General features: G+C 24.2%; 1 protein-coding gene across 7 annotated transcripts in view; it reads right to left on the bottom strand.

Annotated features, from left to right (window-relative positions):
• Window positions 1–5,357: 5,357 nt before the first annotated feature.
• LOC129611556 (uncharacterized) overlaps window positions 5,358–24,309 on the bottom strand; it is a 32,470-nt gene continuing 13,518 nt past the window's right edge. For 3 of the 7 annotated variants that reach the window (XM_055524759.1, XM_055524763.1, XM_055524772.1), the window contains exons 2-3: window positions 12,743–12,825; window positions 5,358–6,209 (exon numbers count right to left, since the gene is read on the bottom strand). In XM_055524759.1, the coding sequence (XP_055380734.1) occupies window positions 5,923–6,209; window positions 12,743–12,755 (300 nt within the window). In that variant the 5' untranslated portion in view covers window positions 12,756–12,825 and the 3' untranslated portion in view covers window positions 5,358–5,922. Of the gene's footprint in view, window positions 6,210–8,084; window positions 8,209–12,742; window positions 12,826–19,515; window positions 19,535–20,743; window positions 20,763–20,993; window positions 21,013–24,309 lie in introns of those variants that run through there. The other 4 variants (XM_055524781.1, XM_055524789.1, XM_055524795.1 and 1 more) reach the window with 4 other exon arrangements.

Here is a 24,309-nt window from a genome sequence, read left to right as displayed (position 1 = left end):
TAAAAAAAAATAGTAATCGAATTAATAACGTTTTAGTGAAACTTCTTTGTATAAAATATATTTCAGAATTTTTAGTTTTAATACTATTCAATAAAAATTCAAATAAGTTATAAAACTATTCTGCCTTCTAGCGATTTTTCTACACAACGCAATTTGCAGTTGTAGCAAAACACAACTATTATAATTTTTACGTCTAAATTTGCTACTCAATCTGCTAGCTATTTTTTATTGAATCTTAACAATATATCAATTGTGTAGTTGTTTATTATAGATTAAAATAGAGGAAACTACGCTGTTAGTTCTACTGACCTAATAACTATTTTTGCAATATTGAAAATTATAATAATAATTTTTATCAATATAAGATTTGTTTTTTTTTTTAAGTTCAATGTACAATTAGTTTTATTACCTATTCTAAAGTGTTTTTTAAAAAATATTTGAAAACTATAAACATTCTCATTAAGTATACTTAATGGAAGCAATATAGCTTAACTATAGCTGAGTACGAAAGTACTTTTGTTTTGAAAACAATTCGCAAAGCAAATATTGTTTTGAAGAAGTGTGTCAATATTCTAATTCTCCTTTAAATTCTTATCTAATCTAAGATTAATAATTCATATATTCTATTTAGATTATTTAAATAAAACCCCCCATTAAACTTTGGAAGGCCATTTTTATCAAAAAATTATATTTGTTTATAATGAACTTTCAGATTAAGTGTGCATAAATTATTTAGTAACATAAATCATCCTTAAAAATGGGTGTGTAGAGAAATATGAATATGTATACATTACCTAAGAGCAAATATTTCAAAAATTTCAAACACCATTTTTGTTTAATATTGCTCAAAACAATGCAGTTTAGATAAAATAATGAAAAACTCTTAAAAAAATGAGTCACAATTTGGTTTATTTGAAACACTTCCGACTTGGAAATTTGAAATAGCTTTGTTGACAAAATTCTTAAAGCACATATGTATTTGAAAAAATTACATTGTTTACGTTTAAATAAAATTTGTAAGAAATGCATACATACGTACATCCAATTTTAGTGTCATTAACATTCTTAAGATCGATTAATCACCATTTTCCAATTACTTACATATTATGTAATGCATGTCATTGTAAATTTTTCAGTTTATTGAATTCTTTTAAGTAATTTTTAAATATACATGTATGTACATTCATACATTACACGTATTGACAGTTTTCTAATTTTAATAATTCGATAAATCCCTATAACTATATGTATATGTGTACATACATATAAATTGTTATCATTGTTAAGGTTAGTAAACTTCTTGCATACAATATACTTTAAATCTTTTAATTTTCAAAATGTGCAATTTATAAAAATTTCAAATTTTACAAAACATTAAGAAGCATGGGTGGTCAGTTTTCCATTCATATGAAAACTCTTTACCTACTAAAATACCTACTTTTACAAAATTTGAAAAACAAAAATTGATTTTAAAAAATTTGAAATTTTTGAAAAAAAAAACTAGAATTTTGTATTAGGAAAAACAAAAAAAAATCTAGTAATCAAAAAATTTTTTTTCGAAACTTTTCTTGGTAAAAAAAATTATAGGTTTTTAATTTTCGCCAATTTTTATAAGAAATGGTACCTATATGGTTTGAAATTTTTAAATGCATTTTGCTCAGACTGGGTGCGATTTAAAAAATTGAAAAAAATATTTTCGAAATCTAGACATCATTTGGCACCTGAAGTTATTAAAATTATCCAGCTGGAGCGAATTTTTAAAGGCATGCCATATAAATTTTGACATTTCTTTTAATAGAAAAAAATTTTTTTCAATAAATTTAAATTTTTACACAAAATGGAGTTTGTAAATTATATGGTAGGTATATTATGAAGATAATGAATAATTAATAAATAATTTAATGGGATTAATAAATTTTAAACAAATTTCTAGAAAAACTAAAATTGGTGTCCTGTTGATGCAAAAAAAGAGGTGTTCCAGTAAAGCAATTAAGTTAATATACGCGATTGAATAGAAATAAATTTGATAGAAGAAAAACATAAATGTTTGCCGAATTAGATGAATTTCATAAGAAAATTTGAAGTTTGTTTGAGAAATTTTTGGATAAGGAATTCGTATTTTTCCAAATTTGTTGATAACGGAATATTAAATTGAATTTAATTTTAGTTTTATCAACATCTTAATTTTAATTGAATTTTTGATTCACAATATTTTTGGCTTTTGTGCTATATCTGTACAATAAAAAGTTTTTAATGTTTGAGGACTTAAATTAAAATTTAAGCAGCTGGAAATAATTCTATGCACAAAAATCTCCAGGATTTAATAAATTTCTTACGAAATTATTCTACGAGTAGTTTGAAAAAACTAAAAAATAAAACAAGGGAAAAATTTGATTATGCTTAAAGTTTGAATGCTTAATATTCCGAAAGTATATAAAATACAGAATTAAATAACATGTTTATTTTAACACCTTTACTAAGTATTTTAGAAACTGTTTGTTTGAAGCCCCTATCTTCGGAACGGAAGTTATAATCAAAAAAACTGAGATAAGTACAAACTTCGTAAAAATTTGTTAAAATCCTTGTATCTCGGAAACCATTGAGATTTCACACATTTTCGACCCTCGTACCAATAATACATGTTGTAGTATACCTTTCTGAATCACCCTGTATATATTCTGAGATTAAATTAATCCTATAATGAATTCTATAATTATTAAAAAATGAAATTAAAATAATTTTGATTTAAGCACCAAAATGTGCATGTGTTTCCGTGTTGATTTTATTTTATTTACGAGTAGAAAAGGATTAATTTTTGCAGAATTTGAGGAAATTACAAGATTTACCGTAATTGTTTACCTTCACATCTTGAAAAATAATTGAAATTTTTGAAAATACAATAAATAAATACAAAATAGCATTTGGAACAAGAAAATTAGCATTGCAAAGCTTATTAATAAAGAGTCATTAAATTTAGTGGAGTCAATAATTTTAACAAAATGTACAATAACTTATTGTAAGAGCTTGGTGCAATGAAAATCATATTAAATACCACATAAGCCAAAGAATTGTTTTAAGCCGAAGCTGTAAATTGAACCGAGTAATCCACAATAATTTAAAATTGCTTCTGTTACACCATTTATTTAAACAAAAAAATTCAGCAATACTTTAAAAATAATTTTATACTTGAAATTTTAATATTATATTAGCAAATAAATAATAAATTCACTCTGGGGTGTAATAAAATGCATAAAGATTATAGGACGTAAAACACAAAATTGTATTTTATAAATTTTACACAGGTGATAACATTAAAAGCATTAAAATGCCTCATAATACATAATCATATTAACAGTTATTTATTACAAAATATTATAAAATATATTTAACATAATAAAAATGGTGAAGACAATGTACATGAAATTGTAAAAGATATTTATCAAGTATAAGATGAAGGTAGAAAGAGAGTATTTTAGGTAATTTTATTGTTGTCGAGTAATAAATATACAGCTTAATTATATTGGTACATACGTATGTATATATGGAGAATATATTTTATTGCAGTGCGCAAATAATTGTATAAATGAATTACATACTTACAACGTAGGAATTTGAATTGCTAAATTCTATATAGGTTTAATAATATCAAAATGTGATAGTGTCACACAAACACCTACTTGTATATAACAGTTCCTCATAATCTTAGAAAGAATTTCACATAATTTTTTTTGTTCAAAGTTTTTGATTACTCTATATTAAGAAAAGCTTCCAAAAACTATTTAAACCTTAATTTAAATTACAGTAATGCCTTCGCTCCAAGTATGATTTCATAATTCTTGTTATTAGCTGTAATATGATTTTAGCTAAAAGGTAAATATGTACGTTTTACGATCCTTATTGTACGTCTTTTTAAATTGATGAAATAGCAACATAATTTCTAAGTGATATTTCGAAAGCAGGTGATTTATTGGAAAATTTTTCTTTGGAATTGATATGTGACTTGATAGTGAACAACGTGGCTGAATTGTTTTGTGAAACATTTTAAAACCATTTATATATAAACACATAAATAAATCTAAGACATCGGGTGACAGATGTTTGAAATTTTCACGTGAATTTTTTAAATTTTTCTAAAGTAAATGAATACTCAACTTATTTGTGTTCCAATCTAACATAGTTATATTATTTTATTAATTTTGTTATTATACTCTAAACACAAATGTAAAAATAAACGTGCATATTGATCTTCCAAATGACCATTTCCCTTTTATTTTTATCAACAAAAAATTTTTGAAACAAAAACAAAAATGTTAGAGAAGAAGTAATAAAATTTAAAGCCGAAAGATAGCTTATACTCGTATCTTATCAGATTAAGATAGAGAACATATTAGATATTTTCGTTTATTCAGTTCTAGAATAGTTCTAGCTTGTAGTACGTTCGAAAATTGACGGTACATACACTGAAAATATAGATCGTTCGGAAATTACTAGCTGCAATAAGGTGCGTTCGAAAATTCAATCTGCAATAAAGAAGTGTTAGAAATGTAAGCGCAGACCTCTAACATAAATTTTGTCGCTGCCTCATGAATTTTTTAAATTAAAATTCAAAAAAAAATTTAAATTTCAAAATAGCAGATTCAGATATTGAAAATTTTCCTATTTTGCAGTGAATTGGAATGCGAAAAGTATTGGAATATACGATTTCATAAACAATGTCATTTCTGCTATTTTCGAACGACTGATTATTTAGAAGTTTCAGAATTTGTAGACTGCGTCAAAAAAATAACTTAACTAAAGTTTTTGCTTACTGTTTAACGCTGTGACTTAGACTTAGTTCTATAATGCAGAACTTTCAGCGCAGCGTGCATAAACGAAAATCTCCCTTCTTTGAAAATAGAATAATTTCATAACTAAAAAGAATCAACTCAGTTCGATCAGAGAAAGAAATTATTTATAATTAATTTTAATATTATCGTATATTTAATTTTAAATTTTCATTCTAAACCAAAATATATCGTATAACTTTCAATTTATACATTTTTTTGGCAAATTATGTAAAATTCATAAAAGATTTTTCTATTCTCCTTATAACGTTTACATTTTTTAAAATCAATTTTGTATTTCATTTAATTTCAAATCTTGTATAGTCATTAAATTTCATTACATTTTTTTTTCAGCACAAATTATTTTTTATTTTTTATATAATATAAAAAATAATAAAATCTGTTTTATTTAATAAATTTTTTTCTAATGCAAAATTACAATTTATACCCTAAATTCTAATTTACATATTATTAAAAAAAAAAATTAAATCAATTGAGATAACATCAATAATTAGAAATTATTCTTGGTATGGAATGAGTAAAATATAATTGTTTTATACATAAAATGCGTACATTCAAAATAATTACTAAAATTTATTTAATTATTTATATAGGTATGCAATAAGTATGCAACATTCATTTTTACTATTCATTCAAATATTTTATAATATTTACAAATATTGGCAATACAAACATACATAAATCATTTTTATAATTTCAAAAATCACAGTTTATCACACACTCTGTAACATTTCAATCTCACTTTAGTAACATTTTAAAAATAATTAAAAACATTTTTATAAAAATGAAATTTTAAAAATTTACAAAGTACATTAATCTATTATTTAAATTATAATTAAAATAGGAATTTTACATTGTAATAAATGAAAATGTAATTTTTTACGATTTGTTTTTTTTTTTCTTTTGTTTTTGAATAAATAATAATTTAATTAAGAGCTATGACGATATAAGTAAAAATTTTTACTTATTTATAATATTAAATTCATGTAATTAGTATTTTATATACATATATATATATCTATGTTGTGTAATCAATAAAAATAAAATTATATTTATAATTTATATTTTAAATTTTATTTCAATTCGGCACCGTAACTAAATACCATGGTAGGAACATTGTAACTGCAAATGCAACAACACACGTTGCACATACCATTATTGAATTTGATATTCTTATATTACTAACTAATGATCTACGGTGTGCTACATAATCATATGTTATATTATGTTCTTCAGGATTTTTTTCATATTCTAAAACTTCAACATCAAAACGAAATCTAACTTTTGAATTTGATGATTCTCTACGCCATACCAATTGTCCGGATGATTCACGCCTCTCTAAACTCCATGTTGGTTCTTCAGGTACTAAAAAATAAGATAAGAAAGAAGGTGGTTTTAATATTAATAATTTCTTTATATACGTTTACATTTTTAGTACATATTTATTCTAATTTTAATTATTTAATTTTTAAATTTTGCATAAAACTTTTATATTTTTCGATTATTGATTAATCCTAATTAATCCTTGACTGTTTTTAAAATTGAAGTACAATTTTTTTTATAATTAAGAGAAGCAACAAAATACAGTAAAGTAACTCTTTTTAAAATATTAGAACTATTTGAAATCAAGTAAAAAAGGATAACTTGGGAAAACAAAAAATCTTAACTTCTAAGAAAAAATGTTTAAGTAGTAAATTAATTAAAATGGAATGTTAAGAAAAACAGTGGAATATCTGAATATTCTGTTGAAAATATTAAAATACAAAAATATGTATTGTTGAGAATTACAATGAACCGTTTCCAATTCCACTATATTTTAATTTGATTTATTTTCTGATTTATACACTTTTACCACAATAGCTGCAGTTGTCAATCCTATTTTAAAACATTAAAAAATATGCATTAATTCTAAATTGCTGTGATATTAAACTGCGTCACAATTGGATAAAAGTGTCAAAATTTATAACGAGAACATTGGGAATGATCAACTCAGGGTGTCTTAGCATTATGACTTTGAATCAAATTCTAAATTTCAGTGTCATTATTGAAACTGACTAATTTTTAATGTTGAAACAAAATCACAAGCAAATAATAATTTTAATAAAATTTAACAAAATGAATTATGGTAGCATTTTTCAAAATTTAATTTCATAGAAATTAATGATGTTTGAATAGAATAGAATTAAATGTATAGAATTTTTCAAAATTTTATTTTACTTTGATATTAAAGTGACATCGAGTATTTGCTTTATGAGGCTTAATTCCTACAAAGAATTCCCACAAAAAGTTTTTAAGAATAGTAAGCAACCTGTAGTTTGATGTATATTTCCGGAAAAAATAACATTTTTATTGCTTATTACTATTATTAATTAAACTATTACTACTTAAGTATTTAAAAAATTATGCAGGCTTTTCTAAAATTGTAATTTTCAATTCCAAAAATATGTAGAGTTTCCAATACAAAGTAATAACCTACATAATATATTTGATATATTAAATTACTATTAATTCCACTTATTACTTAGTTATTGTGCAAATTCCTAATTTATTATGAATAGCTTATGAAAGCCTAAGTAACTCAATTTTCCTGTAATTTTATTTTTGTGTTATTATTCATCGATTGGAAATGATCGAAAATTTCATAAGGTTTATAAATTTTTATTTGCAGTAATATTTTTATTTTATTTTGATTAAATATTTGAAAAAACACCCATAATTAATTTATAGTTTAGTTTGGTTTATGTTTTCTTTTTGCAAATTTAAATCACTATTATTATAAGGTTTGTCTGATGTTAAAAAAATTACTTTTTTTTGTAAATATTATTAACATTGCGTGATCCGAATTATTTACTAAAAATAGATATGTATGTATATATTGTTTATATAAATTAATTGACATAAATCAAAACAACTATGAATTCAAATTTTTCAAAACAACTTTCAAATTTTAAAATAATAATTCTTTATGATTACTGAACTTTCAAATTAAATTTGTGCAAGTAAATATTAACGATATAGACGAATTTTTCTATTGAAAACAAACAAATATAAAAATTGATCACTAAATTAAACTATTTGCCAAATGTAAAATTAAATTTTAATTATTCATAATTATTGAAATTCAATAAATGATTTTAAAATGATGAAAAATCTTCGTAATCAAACATAACAATGCAAAATGCATTGTGCATTGTGCAACTTCACAAGTAAAATTTTTAAGTGCATAACACTACCACCTACATTTATCTAAAGCAACATAATAAAAATTTATGCAATTTAATTCTCCCATTCTCTTCTTTTATTTATTTTATGTTTTTAAATACAATTTGTAAGAAAAATACGAAACGATTACTAAGAAAGCTTGCGATCAACTAAAACTTATTCCAAAAATAATAAAATATATTAACATATAAATTAAAGAGTATGTTTAGATTAAGAATAAAAACAAAAAAAAAAAGAAAAAATAAAATATTTTTTATTTTTTAGATTTAGATTTGTAATCACTTTTTAATATTATTATTTTTATTAGATTGTAAAAACTTTTTGTTTTTGTTTTGATAATCAATTCCCTGATAACCGCTTTGTTATACTTGAAGTAATTAATTCATAATTATTTTGAAAGGGAAAAATTACAGAAAAAATTTAATTATAACTTTTTATCTTAATAAATGAAATTAGCAAAAATTCCACTTGAACAAAAAATACAAATGTGAAAATTGCAAAAAGGAACATTTGTAGCTATCCCATTCTTAATATTAATGTGCATGGGTCAAAGAACATTGTAAACTCACACATGAAATAGAAAAATTTTAATAATATTTAGAAGGAGTTAGTAATTATGCAATTATAAGACCATTATTTATTGCCAAATATTTCGAAATATAATTAATGTACCAAAGAGCCCTCAGATTTTCTGAAAATCTGAAATCGAATACAACACTATAATAATTCCAATAAAAGAAATATTTTACTTATAATAATTGTGCTCCGCCTATACTGTAGCTTATTAGTACTCATAATATAGTACTAAGTCTTCAATATATGCACGATAACAAAGACTATTAATTAATCATAATTTTACAATAATAAATTTATAAAAATATAAACAGAAATATAAAAATAATTAATGATTTGACGTATTTTATAACCTGCACAGTTGAATATGAAATATGAGTTAAAAAATGGACTTTAGTACAAGAAATTATCAATAAAGAAAAGAAAAAGTGATATAAAAATTAAAAATACTTATTTTAATCAATAATTAAACTTTCTTTTAAAAAATTTTCTTTCTATCGCTTATCATAAAAGATTTAGCTTACGATAATCAAAGGCCTTTAATTTCTTTAAATTAATGTAAATTTTAATTGTTTATACTCGCACAGATCTAACAGATTAATAATTTAAATTTTTTTCAAGTTGATAACCTGATAATGTTTCAAGGTTGCTATGATAAGCTGCGGTAATGTTCCAAGGTTATTGATTGCTTTCAAGGACGGGTTACTTTTCAATATTTTGAGGTTTTAATCTAAATTACAAATAGTTAGGAGGCGGAACTTTAATAGAGTATCGATCTTATTTTCATTAAACTCTGAAAAAGAATGAATTACAAACCTTGCACTTTTGATTAAGAAAGTAAAAAATAACACTCCTTTTATGAGTGCAAAAAATGGTTTGCACCTTAAAAATTGTAGATTAAACTCACGATAACAAAATAATTTAAATTTATTGTTACCAAGTTGGTTATTGATTTTTATTGATTAATTATTGATAATTAAAAAAAAGTTATGAACGCAGCTGGAATAAAGGGTGAAAAAAAATTATTTCACAATTTGCGCTAATAAAATATTCACCCATTAATGTGTGTAGCAATTTGTGTATAATTCTATTGTGAACTGTATGTATAAGACAACTTTTTCACCCTTATTTTACAGCATTATAACGCCCACGTCTGTTGTGTTATACTATAATAATAAAGCTCTAATAATAATAAAAGAAAGCTTCGACGACTTTCATTTAAAATGGATTCAATTTAAATCAAAATAGCTTTAGTTCCGAAAAAATAAAAGTGCCCAAAATTTATATCCCTAATAAATAATAATCCCCTTGTTTAACTATTAGTAATCCTGTATAAATACTTACCAACACATGGGTAAGGGTGGACACAGGTGTACTTCTGTTTTAGTACCTAATACTTAAACAGATCACATTGAAATTGAATATAAAATTTAATGTGAAAATTAAGACACAACCCCATATTTAACAATCTCAACCGTACAGTGCGTAAAAATGAAGCTAAAAATTGAGGAACTTTTTTTTTATTTAAAATTTTTTTCGGACCTTTTGGAATAAATTTATCAAATTTTCAATTGCAGAATAATTTGTGATTAGCATAGCAACAAATAAGAAACAGGAGGAAAAATTCAAAACAATCAATTTACTATCATGAATTTAATCTACAAATTGTTTTAAATGCAACGCAATCATTTTACGAAAATTAAAAAAAGAGATCATAAAACGGAAGCAAAAAATATTCAAATCTTATACTGCAATCATTTATTTCCATTCCAAAATGAAAAGCTTATTAAATGATGATATGTGACAATAATATTAAAATACTTTTTGACTTTGTACATGATAAACTAAAAATAAAAAAATTAAAACATAAAAATTACTGCTAAACTTTGCTACTAAGTATTTAAGATAAGTATTTAAGATGGATTACCAATCTACCCATATACAATATATTATAACAGTTAATTATTAAAAAATTGATAAAACTTTTATAGTGTTAAAAGTATGATTAAAAATACATAATTAACGTTAACGAGAGTTCACATGCGTCACGTTGATTTGCAATACGCAATCATTGATTTTATTGTAAATTAGAAATTTTCGAGAAGTTTAATTGCACGAACTTTAGCACGAAATCTTAATTGAGGGTTATTCAATAATAACTAAACAAAGAAAATAAATCAACTTCATTGCGAGTCTACATAAATTTTATTTGGTTTCATATAAACTTTTAATGGAAGTTCAACCTCTGAACATCTGAGGATTTTATTTGACGGAATTATAATTTTTTTAATAATATGACGACTAAATTCTGCCTAAAAATTTTCATATTGCATTTTGAAATCATGTTTATGCTGCAATGCCACTGTATCATTAAGTTTTGAATATCAGAAATAAATATTATGAATCGGTTTTCATTTCATATTAAAATAAGCCTCAGGGCACAGACATAGTAAATACACAATTTGAAAAAGAAGCTACAAATGATATTCTAATTAAATATGTAAGTAATAGTAATTGTTTCTACAAAAATTTATACCACAACCTACATTACCTTAAATATACAATAAAATTCTAAAATTTAAAAATTCTTTCAAAATATTATATGTAAAATTTATATACTCGTAGATACTGCGATAATTAGCGATTATAATTTTTTTAATATTCTGTAGTTAATCGATGTTGTTTAAAACTCAATATATAAAACAATAACAACATACTTAAAACTTTTATAACATTATATCCACTTGACTATATTTATAATTATATTCTATAATATCTGGAGGGGGACATATCTGGATAAAACATATTAAAAATATAATTAGTCAAGAATATAATTTTGTGGTTAAAGTTCAATTTTAAGTATGATTAGAATTACAATCAGATAAAATTACTGTGCAATTGTATGCATGCATAATGAGGTACATAAACATTTAGATTTGTTGAGAATGAAATTTAAAATTGAAGCATAAAATTGAACGAACAATGATCGAAGCTCGTAGATTGTTTAATTTGAAGTTCAGTATTAAAATAATATTAAAGTTCATTATTTAAATCTATGCAAGAGCTTAGTTTGTTGGTTAATTGATTCGGTTACAAAAAGAAAAGGAAAACCTCTTTTTTTATTTAATCTATTTAATTATAAATCTGGAAAAACCTTGCTAAGTCGATTAATAACCGATAAATAGAATCCAAGTTTGAACAAAATATTCTATAATTGAAAATAATTAAAGTGCATTAATAAAATCTTGATAAAAAATAGATAAAACTGTGGAATGTATGTATAATTCCCATGTACTATTGTAAGTGCCAAATTTGATTTACGCATTGTTTTCATTTTGCAATCACAGAGATTCAATTGTAAAGACAATACTACTATTAAATCAAATATTAATGAAGTAATTAAAGTTTCGATTCCAAAAATAATTGTTCAGTATTTCTTAATATTCAGTGGTTCTTAACCAATTTATTTTAAAAATTTTATATATAATTCACACATATCTCAAATATGAATACTCTCTTAAAGTTAATAGGGACTAAAGTAAGAGCTATATATTAATAAAGTTGGGTCAAACTAATGGTTTGTATTGTAGCACTTTTCCCTTCAACAAGTGAAAATACTGCTTTGCAAAACAATCGATGTATACCTACCACACTAATAAAATTATTTTCATCCCACTGCTTTTCTGCAGTGATATAAGAAGCATCCCACTGCTTTTCTGCAGTGGGATGCTTCTTATATCACGGCATACTATAATTTTTGAATAATGCATATGGTTCAACTACAGTAAACAGTTAAAAAAGGGCTTTTTTTGGGTTTTGAAGGGTAATAACTTTTAGAGGGGAGGAGATAGGTAAAAAATTTTGACCTACGAAAATAATTAGTTTCTTGTAAAAAATTTTACGTTTCTATCTTCAAGGGTGTAGAAGTTTTGTAAACAGACACACGGACATACGGACTGACAGACGAACGGACAGACGGTCGAACGGACGGACAGAGTGAAACTAATAAGCACTTTTTTTCAAAAATTTTTTGGAAAAGTGCTAACAAAATTATAAATTTATACTTTAAACCAATTTTATGTTATAAATTTTGTTTGACTTACTTGTTCCAGTCATTTTGATAAATTTATTTGAATAAAACTATTTAATTTTAAACTGGGTATATTTGGATTAGCTTGTTATAAATCTGAAAATACAAAAATAAAAAAAATTTAAAATATTAATAAAATTAATATGAATAATATGAAAAACAAATTATTATTTAAATATATTTATATTCGAAATTATATGTGACTATATTAAAAATATATTATGTCTCTTGTATTACAAAACACGGGGCATTGAGCTTTGCTTTGAAAGGAAAAGAGTAGCAAGTTTCCTATCAAAAAGTTTTTTCAAGAAATTTTAAGACAAATTTCATAGAATCTAAATTCAAATATAATTCATCATGTTCTAAATTGGAAAATAACGCGATAAGAAAAAGAGCAAAGATCAAAATTTTCATTAATAAGTTTCCTATATTTTGTAATATTCTTCGTAAGAATTCATGAAAGTTACATGTGACCCTATATTGGATTCTAAAAATATTCAAAAAAAGTTCAGTGATTCTTGCTAATATTGTATATGCATTTTCCCTTTGCAGTATAGCGTATTATTATTTGCAAAAATTTTTAAATAAATATTAAGTACTTATGTATATATGAAGTTACATGAGCACTAGTATGCATAAATATTACTTATTTATAACAAACTGTCGTCTTTTTAAGTAATAAAGAAAATTTATGATTAACCGTCTACTACTATAATAATCCGATATTTTTCATACTTAACTATGTGCAATATCATTGCAAATTGCAATTATTTAAAAATTATTTCCTAAAAAGCACAATAGCGTAAGGCAGAACTTGTTATTTTTATTTTGATAATATTATAATACATGCATTTTGAGGGCAATAAACACTTAAGTATTTGAACACAAAACATTTTTATTGCATTGTAAACTAAGTAGTGCGTTTAAAGGGAAAAACTATTTTGATGAGATGATATTCAATTTATGAATACTGAGTGAATTCATGTTATGAGTCATGGCTTTTATTGCATAAATAAAATAAATTAATATTTGATATTAAATAAGTAATTATGCTTTCAATTTACTTTTTTTAAGTAAATCAACAATTAGTTATTAAAAAATTCTGCCAGAACGATAATGAGACTGCCATACATATTTTGTATGACTGTTCTGGAATGGCATATATGATTTGGAATCTTTATAAGAAGGGGTACGGGGGAGTGATGAATTTCGCAATATCGGGAAACTCACATCCAACTCAAACGAGATAGTTTACAATAAGCAATACCTGGTTGCGATAAACAAACTTGAAATGCTCCTTTGCCCATATCTTTCTTCAATAATATAAAATCTAAAATGCTTCAATTAAGCGTTTTGCACTTTGATCTTCGATCTTTCTTCGATCGTTATCGATGATTGTTAGTTAACTAACAGCTTAATAAGCAATATACACATTAGTTAAGAGTTTTCGTTATGCTAGAAACATAATGAAATATATATAAAATTTTCCAGAATGTTCTGAAAATTTTTTCGTAGAAATTAATGATTTTAAATTAAATATCAGTTTTAAAATCAACAAAGATAAGTGAAACAATTGAAAATTGCATAATTTGAAAATTTATTACTACTTGTAATATTGAGATTTGGCGTTTAATATTTCAAAATCAAGGTCTTATTATATTGAATAGGTTTTCTTTTCTATAGGCAAATAAATAGAGCTTGGAACATATGTATGCATATATATTTGATAGTCATCAACTCATTTTGCTTAAGCAAATTTTAGCAAAAAGAGTACATACTTTCTGATACAAATGATCATAAACAACAAAATTTAATCAAACAATATTTTTTAAATTAAATTCCAAAAAAAAAATCAAAGGTTTTTAATAATTTCTAAAATATTGGACATTAAAACATGACGTAATAGAAAATAAGCTTATAATACAAAGAAAAATATTGATTTGGCATTTAAAATAATGTCAAGCTCACAGCACTTAGAAGTTTTTTTTGTAACAGTTACCTTTGTAACGTATAAGTAATCTAATTTTCACATATAAGACATTTAGCATTGATTTAATTTTCTACTGAGCCGCATATTTGTCCATTAGACGTGATATAATATAGCAAGATAGAATGTACTAGAAGGGCTTCCAGAATGTTCACATAACTTTTTCTTTCTATTATATAAAGCTATAGTATTATTGTTGGAAATTATTTTTTTGACGGTATTGTATGTAATAAGAGAGGATATGTGATAGCAACAAATTTCGCTTGTCGAATTTTCAACAGAACATGATAAATAAGCGTCAATAGATAGTTTTATAAGAAAAATACCCGTCAGTTTGTCCATCAATCTTTCTGTCGAGTTGCTACTTTCTATCTACATTCATTATCTTCTGATTGCCGACGACGAAACTAACTTCAAAATTTAACTAGAAATCAAGGAAATTAGATGGAGAACAGAAAGTGAGCTTCTTCTAAAAACGAGATTTAATTTTTTTGAATGTATACATTATCTAAAGGGTTACTACAAGGTTTAAGAAAATTTGCCAAAAAATTAAAAATTTTTTAAAATTTTACACGACTTCCGACCTTGGCAAAAAATTAAAAATTTTTTAAAACTTTGCACGACCCCCGACCTTGGCAAAAATTTAAAAATTTTTAAAAATTTTGCACGATCCTTGACCTTGGCAAAAAATTTAAAATTTTTTAAAATTTCGCACGACCCCCCGACCTTGGCCAAAAATTAAAAATTTTTAAAAATTTTGCACGACCCCGGACCTTGTCAAAAAATTAAAAATTTTTTAAAATTTTGCACGACCCCCGACCTTGGCAAAAAATTAAAAATTTTTAAAAATTTTGCACGACCCCGGACCTTGTATTTGACCTCGAATTTGAAATTTAAAGAACAGTGTAACAATCTTATGCAACCCTTCCAGTAAAGTAATAACAATAAATTGATGAGGAATTTCCTAATATTATTCAGAAAGTACACATCGTGGTCGATTATGTGCTGTTCACATCACATTTTCTTTTATTAAATTTAATGATTTTTTATGCAATGTTAATTTTGTTTTTAATCTTGTGACGCAATAGATTGTCATGTTTATTGTGTAAATGAACTTTATTAACATCACAGAATTATATACATACCTACACATTAAACTTATCATAGAAATACACACAGATATTGCGTAAATTGTGTGCAATTGTATATAGTGTGTTAGAATCTAATCATAAATATTTCAAATTCTTTCTTTGTAAATATTCGTTGATTTCTAATTGTAGTTTCTATAACCTTGAATGTTCGATTTTTTCTATATTAGAATAAACAATAGGTTAGTATGTATGTGTGTGCAATACTTTTGTAATTGATGTGTTATTTAATTATTGTTTTTATATTTATAATTAAATGTAAATAAATTAAATAATATTGTTATCAGAATAAAAAAATCGATTGCGGTTGTTGGGTAAATTTGCAGATAATTGAAAATACAGATGTATATAAAATATGTATATAATATATTTATATTGCAGCTCTATTAAAAAATCTGCATTCTTTTAAAAGCTAACTATAAACTAATTGTAAATCTTTCTTAATAAGTTCGAAAGAATATTGCAATTTTATTGCCGGTTCGTTCACAAAACTTCCCGTACATCGACCTTTTTTACAATTCAACTTCAATATTGTTTTACTTCATAGCATAATACTCAAACGGAAAATACAAAAACTTCCAATTAAAAGGATCAAAATATAAAATCACATTTTATTCGTATCGTATTTATGCAAGCACTTGTTAATGATGAAAGGTTACAGAGATCTATTTTACACATAATGTATGTACATAAACAAAACAATTTTTTTTTAAGAATTTTTTACAAACCTATATACGTATAGGTTTTATACATATAGAAATATTTGACGCCTTTATATTTGAGATTTTCCATATGAAAAACTCTCATAAATATTTGAAAAAAAAATTAATAATGATAATCTTTTATTTAGAATCGTAACTTGACAACTTAATCCGCTTTAATTATTGAAAGTACTCATACATGATTTCATTGCATAATTGTATTGATCCGCTTTCTTTTTAACAGTTCAAAGCGAGTATACATATATGTATATATAAAATTTAATATAAATTTTTTGATTTTCAAGCTCAAGTTTTAAGCTCAAAAAGAAAACAAAATTCTTAAAGCCATTAGGATCTTTTACGTATTTTAAGTCATAAATTCGGATCTAATTAATGTTTTGTAAAGTAGCATATTTCCATTAAATAATATTAAGTTTTTAAAAAAAGCCTTTTTAATAAAAGCGATTTTCAATTGAAGTTGATGTTGTGCAAGTCCTTAGAAGGTATGCATTAGGACTTATGCAATGGAATGTACACATAAAATCTACGTATATAGGTCTCAATTTTGACTTACTGTTTTGAAAGTTATTTCATCAGACTGACATTTACACTATTTTTCTCTAGAAATAGCAATACTAGTTTGCTACAGAAGCAAACCACTTTCTATGCTTGCTAAATTTAAAAGGAATTTATGATTTCGAGACACAATAAGATGGCAAAAAACAAATTGTTAACAATTTGAGGCCTTTTAATATAGGCCGAATCGTTTTATACAAGTATAGCAACAAATGCAAAATAATTTGTTATATCAATGTGTAATGACGTAGCTCATATTTACTTCGTTAAAATTTTATTATGGTTGTTGTAAAATTTTAAGCTGAGCTTGGTCGTAAAAAATTTATTTCAATAATGATGTATTCAGATATAAAGTATACTCTAAAATTTCACAAACATACATGATGTATATTGTGTACTATTATAGAGTAATAGAATTAGATTTGGTGTATGACGGAGTCTAAATTTGCAACACATTTACTTTCTTATGGCGTTTAACTTACAAAATCAATGGTATGTATGTTTAAAAGGATTTATTTGTAATTATAGATTTATATGTAGCGTATATACATATATACAAAACATAAATTTGAAGAATAAAACAAATATTCTACAATATTACATAGAGATTCGTTTATAAGTTACAATACTCGCATACATTCCATAAATTTCCACAAACTTTGAATATATTTTTGTTTTCTTTGCGGAAAATTACATTTTTTTCCTTTTTGATTTTATTTTTTTTTTTTTCAATAAATTATGTTCATTGAATTTCTCATATTCAATGCTTGGTTAGCGAGCCTTAAAATTGTTTTTAGTGCTCAAACATACAAAATTATTCTAATATTATGTAAAAACATAAAAATAACCTTAGGGAAACCTTAAAAATGTCACAAATGAGGAATAATATTGTCTCATGTTGAATTTATTATTGTTCTCTATAGAATTTTTCATAATATATTTTCCATAGAATTATTTTCCGTATATGGATCCATAAATATCAAATACACATAAGTAGAAACAATGTATGGTAAAATATAAAATGTCACAACACAATATGTATGTCTTGCAATTATATTTGTTAGATGATGTTTAATAATTATAATAATGATTGATTTTGAATCGAGAATAACGCTATATTAAATGAAACTACTAAAGGATTTAAAATAAATTGGTATAATGTTATGGTCTGTAGCTTTCTTAACTAACTATCTGCGTCAGCTATATTAACTATAATTATTTCACCTAGTCACCATTAACACGGCCTAATAAAAAATAAATTCCAAATATTCCTGAAAGGACACAACAAAAATCGCACTGCCGAAAATTTTTTATATTTAATGTAAAAACTCACGTCCTAACTTTATATAAACCCTAAATTCACTGATAAAATAGGAAAGCGATATATAGCGAAAATATAGCGATATATAGTGAATATAGCGAAAAAGGGAATATAAGAATAATTTTTTAAACTTTATGTAGCGAAAAAAATTAAATATTATTATTATAGTACCTTAAAAAGCTGAAAATGCTGTTCTATAGGAATAATTACTTAACGAAAACCAACTTGTCCATAAAATTCCTACAGATTCCTACTTTAATAGATTTGAACATTTTTAAAAGCGAAATTCATTGAAATTAGAACTGAGAATTAATAGAAATTGATTGTTATAGCACGTATAAAATCATTACTCTTATTTCTATTTTTTCGGAAGTATTAATTTTTCTTAATATAAAAAGAATACCTTTATGAAAAACGAAAATTCTCCCTCCAATATTATACTTAAATTTAATACAGCAGTAAATAATAATTAACTTAATTTCCCTGATAACATCTTTCAAATACACAAAAACAACGTGAAAGTTCACCAAATTTCTTTAGTAATTACTTATAACATTAGCCCCTTTCTATACTAATATTAATTTTAATATTCGTAATTTAAATATTCTATTTAGGACAATGAATTTTGTTGGATTGTAAAGAGAAAAACCTTTATATTTATAATGGTTATTCTTAAGTGAATAATAATAGTATGGTTTTAAGCATATTTTATTTAAACAAAAATATAAACTTCTAGAGTGGCCAACTCCATGAAAATAAGATAAAAGCTGTTTGTTAGCAAACAAAATATTTTCTCGCATGCTAATATATCCTTATGAAAAATATTAATATATAACTTAATATCTTATAATATAAAGATATATTATTACGTGCACGCTATCTGGTCACTATATAACATTAAATACATGAAATATAAGTATGTATTATGAATTGAAGTTATTCAGAAAATGTTATTAAAGGAAAATTACTCATTAAATAATATTTGTTCTAAATTCAGATCAACAGATATATTATTATGTACTTATACTTACTATATTACTAAATCATAATTACCAGTAAGTTTATTTGAATTTATATTACAGGATAACTAACCAGAAGACTCTAATTTTTCGTTCCTTTCTTCCATATTCTTAGTACATTTAAGGAAAATGAAATTCTATTTCAAGTCAAAGTAAAAATTTCGAAAAAATTTTGCACTAAAAACCCATTTTGAAGTTGCTAATATGCAGATTTTAACTTATTAAGGTAATTTTAAGAAAATACTATAACAACTTATAGGCTTTTATGAGAAATATGTCATTAAAAACTTCTTAATGTTAATCAGTAATAATTAATTATTCTTAATTGAAATATCAGAATTGAAGTTTTATTACCTCAAATGTATTATTAAAATGAATGGAAATTTTTAATTAGCTAATCGATTTTATCCACGACAGCCAAAAATTGTTTAAAAAACGATTACTTAAATTACATACATTTTTATAATTAAAAAATTGAATGCAATTAAAAAGGTTTATAAATTTTTCGAAAAATAACAAAGTTTTATAAATTCATTTACAATAATAAAACGCAATATGAGTAAGAACATATTTCTATATATTATATAGTAACTTAGCAAATAACTATTAGAATTAGGACAACCATCAAAGTATAGATTTAACCCGAAATTTATCAACTCAGCAATTTTCATAGTACAACTCCGGAAAATAGCGACTCGTTTCTTCTATAGCAAAACAACAGGGGCAAACATTATACAACAAAACAATGACCAACCATAATCTTAAACCGGTTTTATCATAGGCAAATTGGACTACAATGTTGACGCTTGTTTTGATTTTTATTTTTATCGCCCAAAAGTATGCAATTTTTTTTAATTTGTATGAATAAAAATGTATTCTTTCTTGAAACATAATCGTTTACTTAACGCTCTCACTGCCAACTACAAGATAACTCGAAACAAGAACCATTTTACTGTATTAAATTAACTTTCTTGAATTAACTTTATTATTTCATTTTGGCATAGAAATAAATGCCTTTTACAAAAACAATTGAAAAAATAATGATAAAATATTTTTAAATGCACAATAAAAATCTTGAATTAGCACCAGCAGTCAGATTTTCAAAAATCACCTTGACAGTGAAAGCGTTAAGAGAATATTCATTTGCTCAAAGATTAAGTGCTACTTTACAAACAGGTTTACTAGAAATTATGTGACTTTTAGAATTGATCAGTATTAAATTTTAAACTTTAAGAAATATTTTTGTATGTTATTAAATATACTATTATTTTCAGTGTTTATTAAACAAAATTGCTCTTGACATTCAAAACAATTCCCTGAAATAATTTCTCGTGATTTCTTTTAATTTCTTATTTTTTTATAAATAACACTGTAAATAAAAATAATCTTTATTACAAGAAGTGTATCAGGAGACTACCAAATGTGGATTGCTGACCAAGTACAGCTCGAAAATATACTATAAGTTTACTTTTTTAAATCTAAATTTAAAATTTTATGAATCACTTAACTTACTATGAACAATGAAGAAAAAATCGGAAGAAACAATACTTCATTATCTTATATCTACATATGTATGTACATACATATGTCTTTTTAAGCACACTCAATTATATACATAAGTAATTAATAAACACTATTTAAAATTCTTGGCATTATTTTTTACACTCATGCATCAATATATATGTGACAAGTTTCTGGATTTGATATCAGTTACATGCAAAATACTACCTTCATACATACACATGTGTTACATACAAATAAGTACATACATATATGAAATTATTGTAATATGATTAAGTATTTTGTTTTGATTTTTATTTTTTATATTTAATAAGCGAATAAAAAACAAATAACAACACAAAATTCTGAAGTTTCTATCTAAAACAATCGTTTTATGACTTGTTTACCACTTATAAATAATTGATGTCACGTTACATACAAACACCAATTTCAAAATAGAAATTGCAAAATATATTTTCATAATACACACACTAAAATATACTCTAAGTTCATGTTTATAATAAAGGGGCCCATAATGAAATATAAAAGAAATACCGTATAAAATGTACATACCTACATATATAGCTACATACATATTTACATGTATAACTACAAAATATTTGTAATAATTGCAAATAAATATGTGGGGTACGTATAATATACACATGAAATATGATATATTATACGTACCCCACGTATGCATGTATAGATAAATGTATATATAATACTCGTATATGTATGTATGTAAATATTTTATATACACAATTTTAAAATTCACGACTTCATATAGGAAATCGATACGCGACTTTATTTATTAGTCGTATTTAAATATTCTGTTACTTTTCAAAAGCTCATTTTATTTTCTTCCTTATATTTAAGAGAATTACATAATATTATGTTATATGTACATCCGAATGTCATGTTCATGTGATATGTGTGCATATATAGACTTCGTATATTGACATTAAATTTAAGTTTATAATACAACTAGATAAAAAGATTATAAAAATTTTGAGGTTCTACAGCACTAATCATATAATGGAATCGTAGTTATGATAGCAATTTTAGGCTTCCACAACTATGTTTGCATTATTTTTTTAACTAAGACCTTTCTATTTCTATAGATCTTTGCACCCACTCAGCCATAACGGTGTGCGGAAATTATAATAAAGTTGCCCAAACAAATAACACTAAACCTTAAATGTGTTATATTAATCTAAGTAATTTTGTTTTTGAATTTTGTTTATTATAGTTTTCACACATTAACAATAATTATCACTACAATGAAATCATATTGGACGTAAATAGCGTCTGCCTAGAATTATAAGGTTCTATCTTAAAAACAAACTTAAAAAAAGAAGAGTTTTTGAAGCAATTTGGTTCGTGGTTGAGATGAGAAACTAAAATCATGGAAACAAAGTTCTAAGTGTTTTATTGCCTCCAAAATCAAGTGAAACAAATCTTAAAATCTCATTTTTATAGATTATAGAACTTTGTAGACCCAGGAAAATGAGCTGCATTAAATTTTCATACATACACCATTAATTCTGCGCACAAACTTATATTCTCTTCTATTTCTTTTATTAAAAGATCAAAAACATGCATTCCTATCAAAAGAAGTAATAATAATTCTTAAATATTGACAACGTAACATAATAATAGACAATGAAAATCATTCTTTCAATTAGATATCGTAAAAATTTTAAAAATGTTTACAAATATCGTTTAATAAATTCTAAAAATAAATAATTTGAATGCGAGGTCTAGATGTGTATGTACGTATATACATTGTACAATGGCTTTAAATGACATTGACAATCATTTTCAAGTGGAAAGTAATTGAAAATTGACAATATATATGTATGTATATATATATTCAATAAATTTAAATGGAAGTTTAATAGGAGAGGTTAAAAAAGAAATTCTAGTCTATAAGAGTTTAGACAAATATTTTCAATGACTTTGTTTTCTTTTTCAATAAAAATTATTATTTGTTGCAAAAAATTAAATGATTTTTTTATTTTTCTTTTAATTTATTAAGTTATTTTGATCCCCAAACTCTCGGGTATTTGTACACTTACTGCGAATGGTTAATTTTAAGGATCCAATGTATTAATTGAAATCCTAAAAGCTGTGTATTTGAATATTTCACACTTTAGTGGAAACTTGAAAAAGGTCAATATAAGGAAGCTTTGCCCTGGCCTAATGTGATTTCATAAAAATATGTTGTAAAGTAATTAATAGTTTATCTTTCATTGAATAAAAAACTTTAAACAACTAAGGTTTACGATAAAAAGAAAAATTCCAGTTATTTGAAAAACGTTACTTTACAACTGTTAGGTCAATTTCAGGCATGCTTACATAAAATTGAATGATTTGGGTCTTAATTTAAAATATAGGCCAAATTTACTACTAAAAAACTATCATACAAAATGAACTAAACGACACAATTTGAGTATGTACAGACAAACAACTTGCATTCGCTAAGAATTTATAATTTGCACTACATTTTTAATTGAAGAAACAGTTTATAAAAATGGCACCATTCAATTTAATTATTTTTATATAAAAACTAAAATGTCGTTTAATTTATTTTAAATTTTCTAGCATATACATTTCTACATGTAATTTATTTATGTACCTTAATTAAAATTCTTTAAATATTTTTACAATTTATTCTTAATGTAGGGCATTTGTAAGCGACTACTATCACACGCTTTTTCAAATGTTGTATTTTTAACTTGGATATTATATTTTCAATTAAATAATACAAAAACTATTTAAGTTTTATTTGTCTGTTACAAGCATTTTTCGAAATTCTGCATATTTCAGGAATTTTTTTCTAGCGAAAAATGTCATTTAATTTTATCTAGATTCTTAAATCTAAATAGATACATGCTCAAATTTATTTGGCCATGTTGCCGAGTCGTATTTTTTTAAATACAGGTATTGGTCTCAGATATAAACGCAAGTTTATGTTTTTATTCAACAACGAATTCTTACTCTATTTAGTCTTTATTTATTCATGTCATGTCTTAATTTTACAAAATTTTGGAAATGGCTAGAATTCAATTCGATTTTGACATAATCGAGACAATAGTTCGGATAACTGCCACAAGGTAAAAACAGAACATGTGTATGTAAAAATTACATATAAAATACACGTTATATATAAATATGAGAATGGTCAGAATGACGCATAATTACCGGCGAAAATTTTACCAATGGTGGTACAGTAGCCTAAAATTTTATTAAAGTGCTGGCGGATTTTTTAGACAATATCCCTTCCTACATACGCGTGACCTTATATGCAAAATACTAAACAGTA

The sequence above is a fragment of the Condylostylus longicornis genome, unplaced genomic scaffold (genome assembly GCF_029603195.1).
Source record: "Condylostylus longicornis isolate FDR11 unplaced genomic scaffold, ASM2960319v2 ptg000004l, whole genome shotgun sequence".
Lineage (NCBI taxonomy): Eukaryota > Metazoa > Arthropoda > Insecta > Diptera > Dolichopodidae > Condylostylus > Condylostylus longicornis.
Note: the sequence above shows the minus strand (reverse complement) of the source record. Positions and strands in the feature narration are given on the sequence as shown.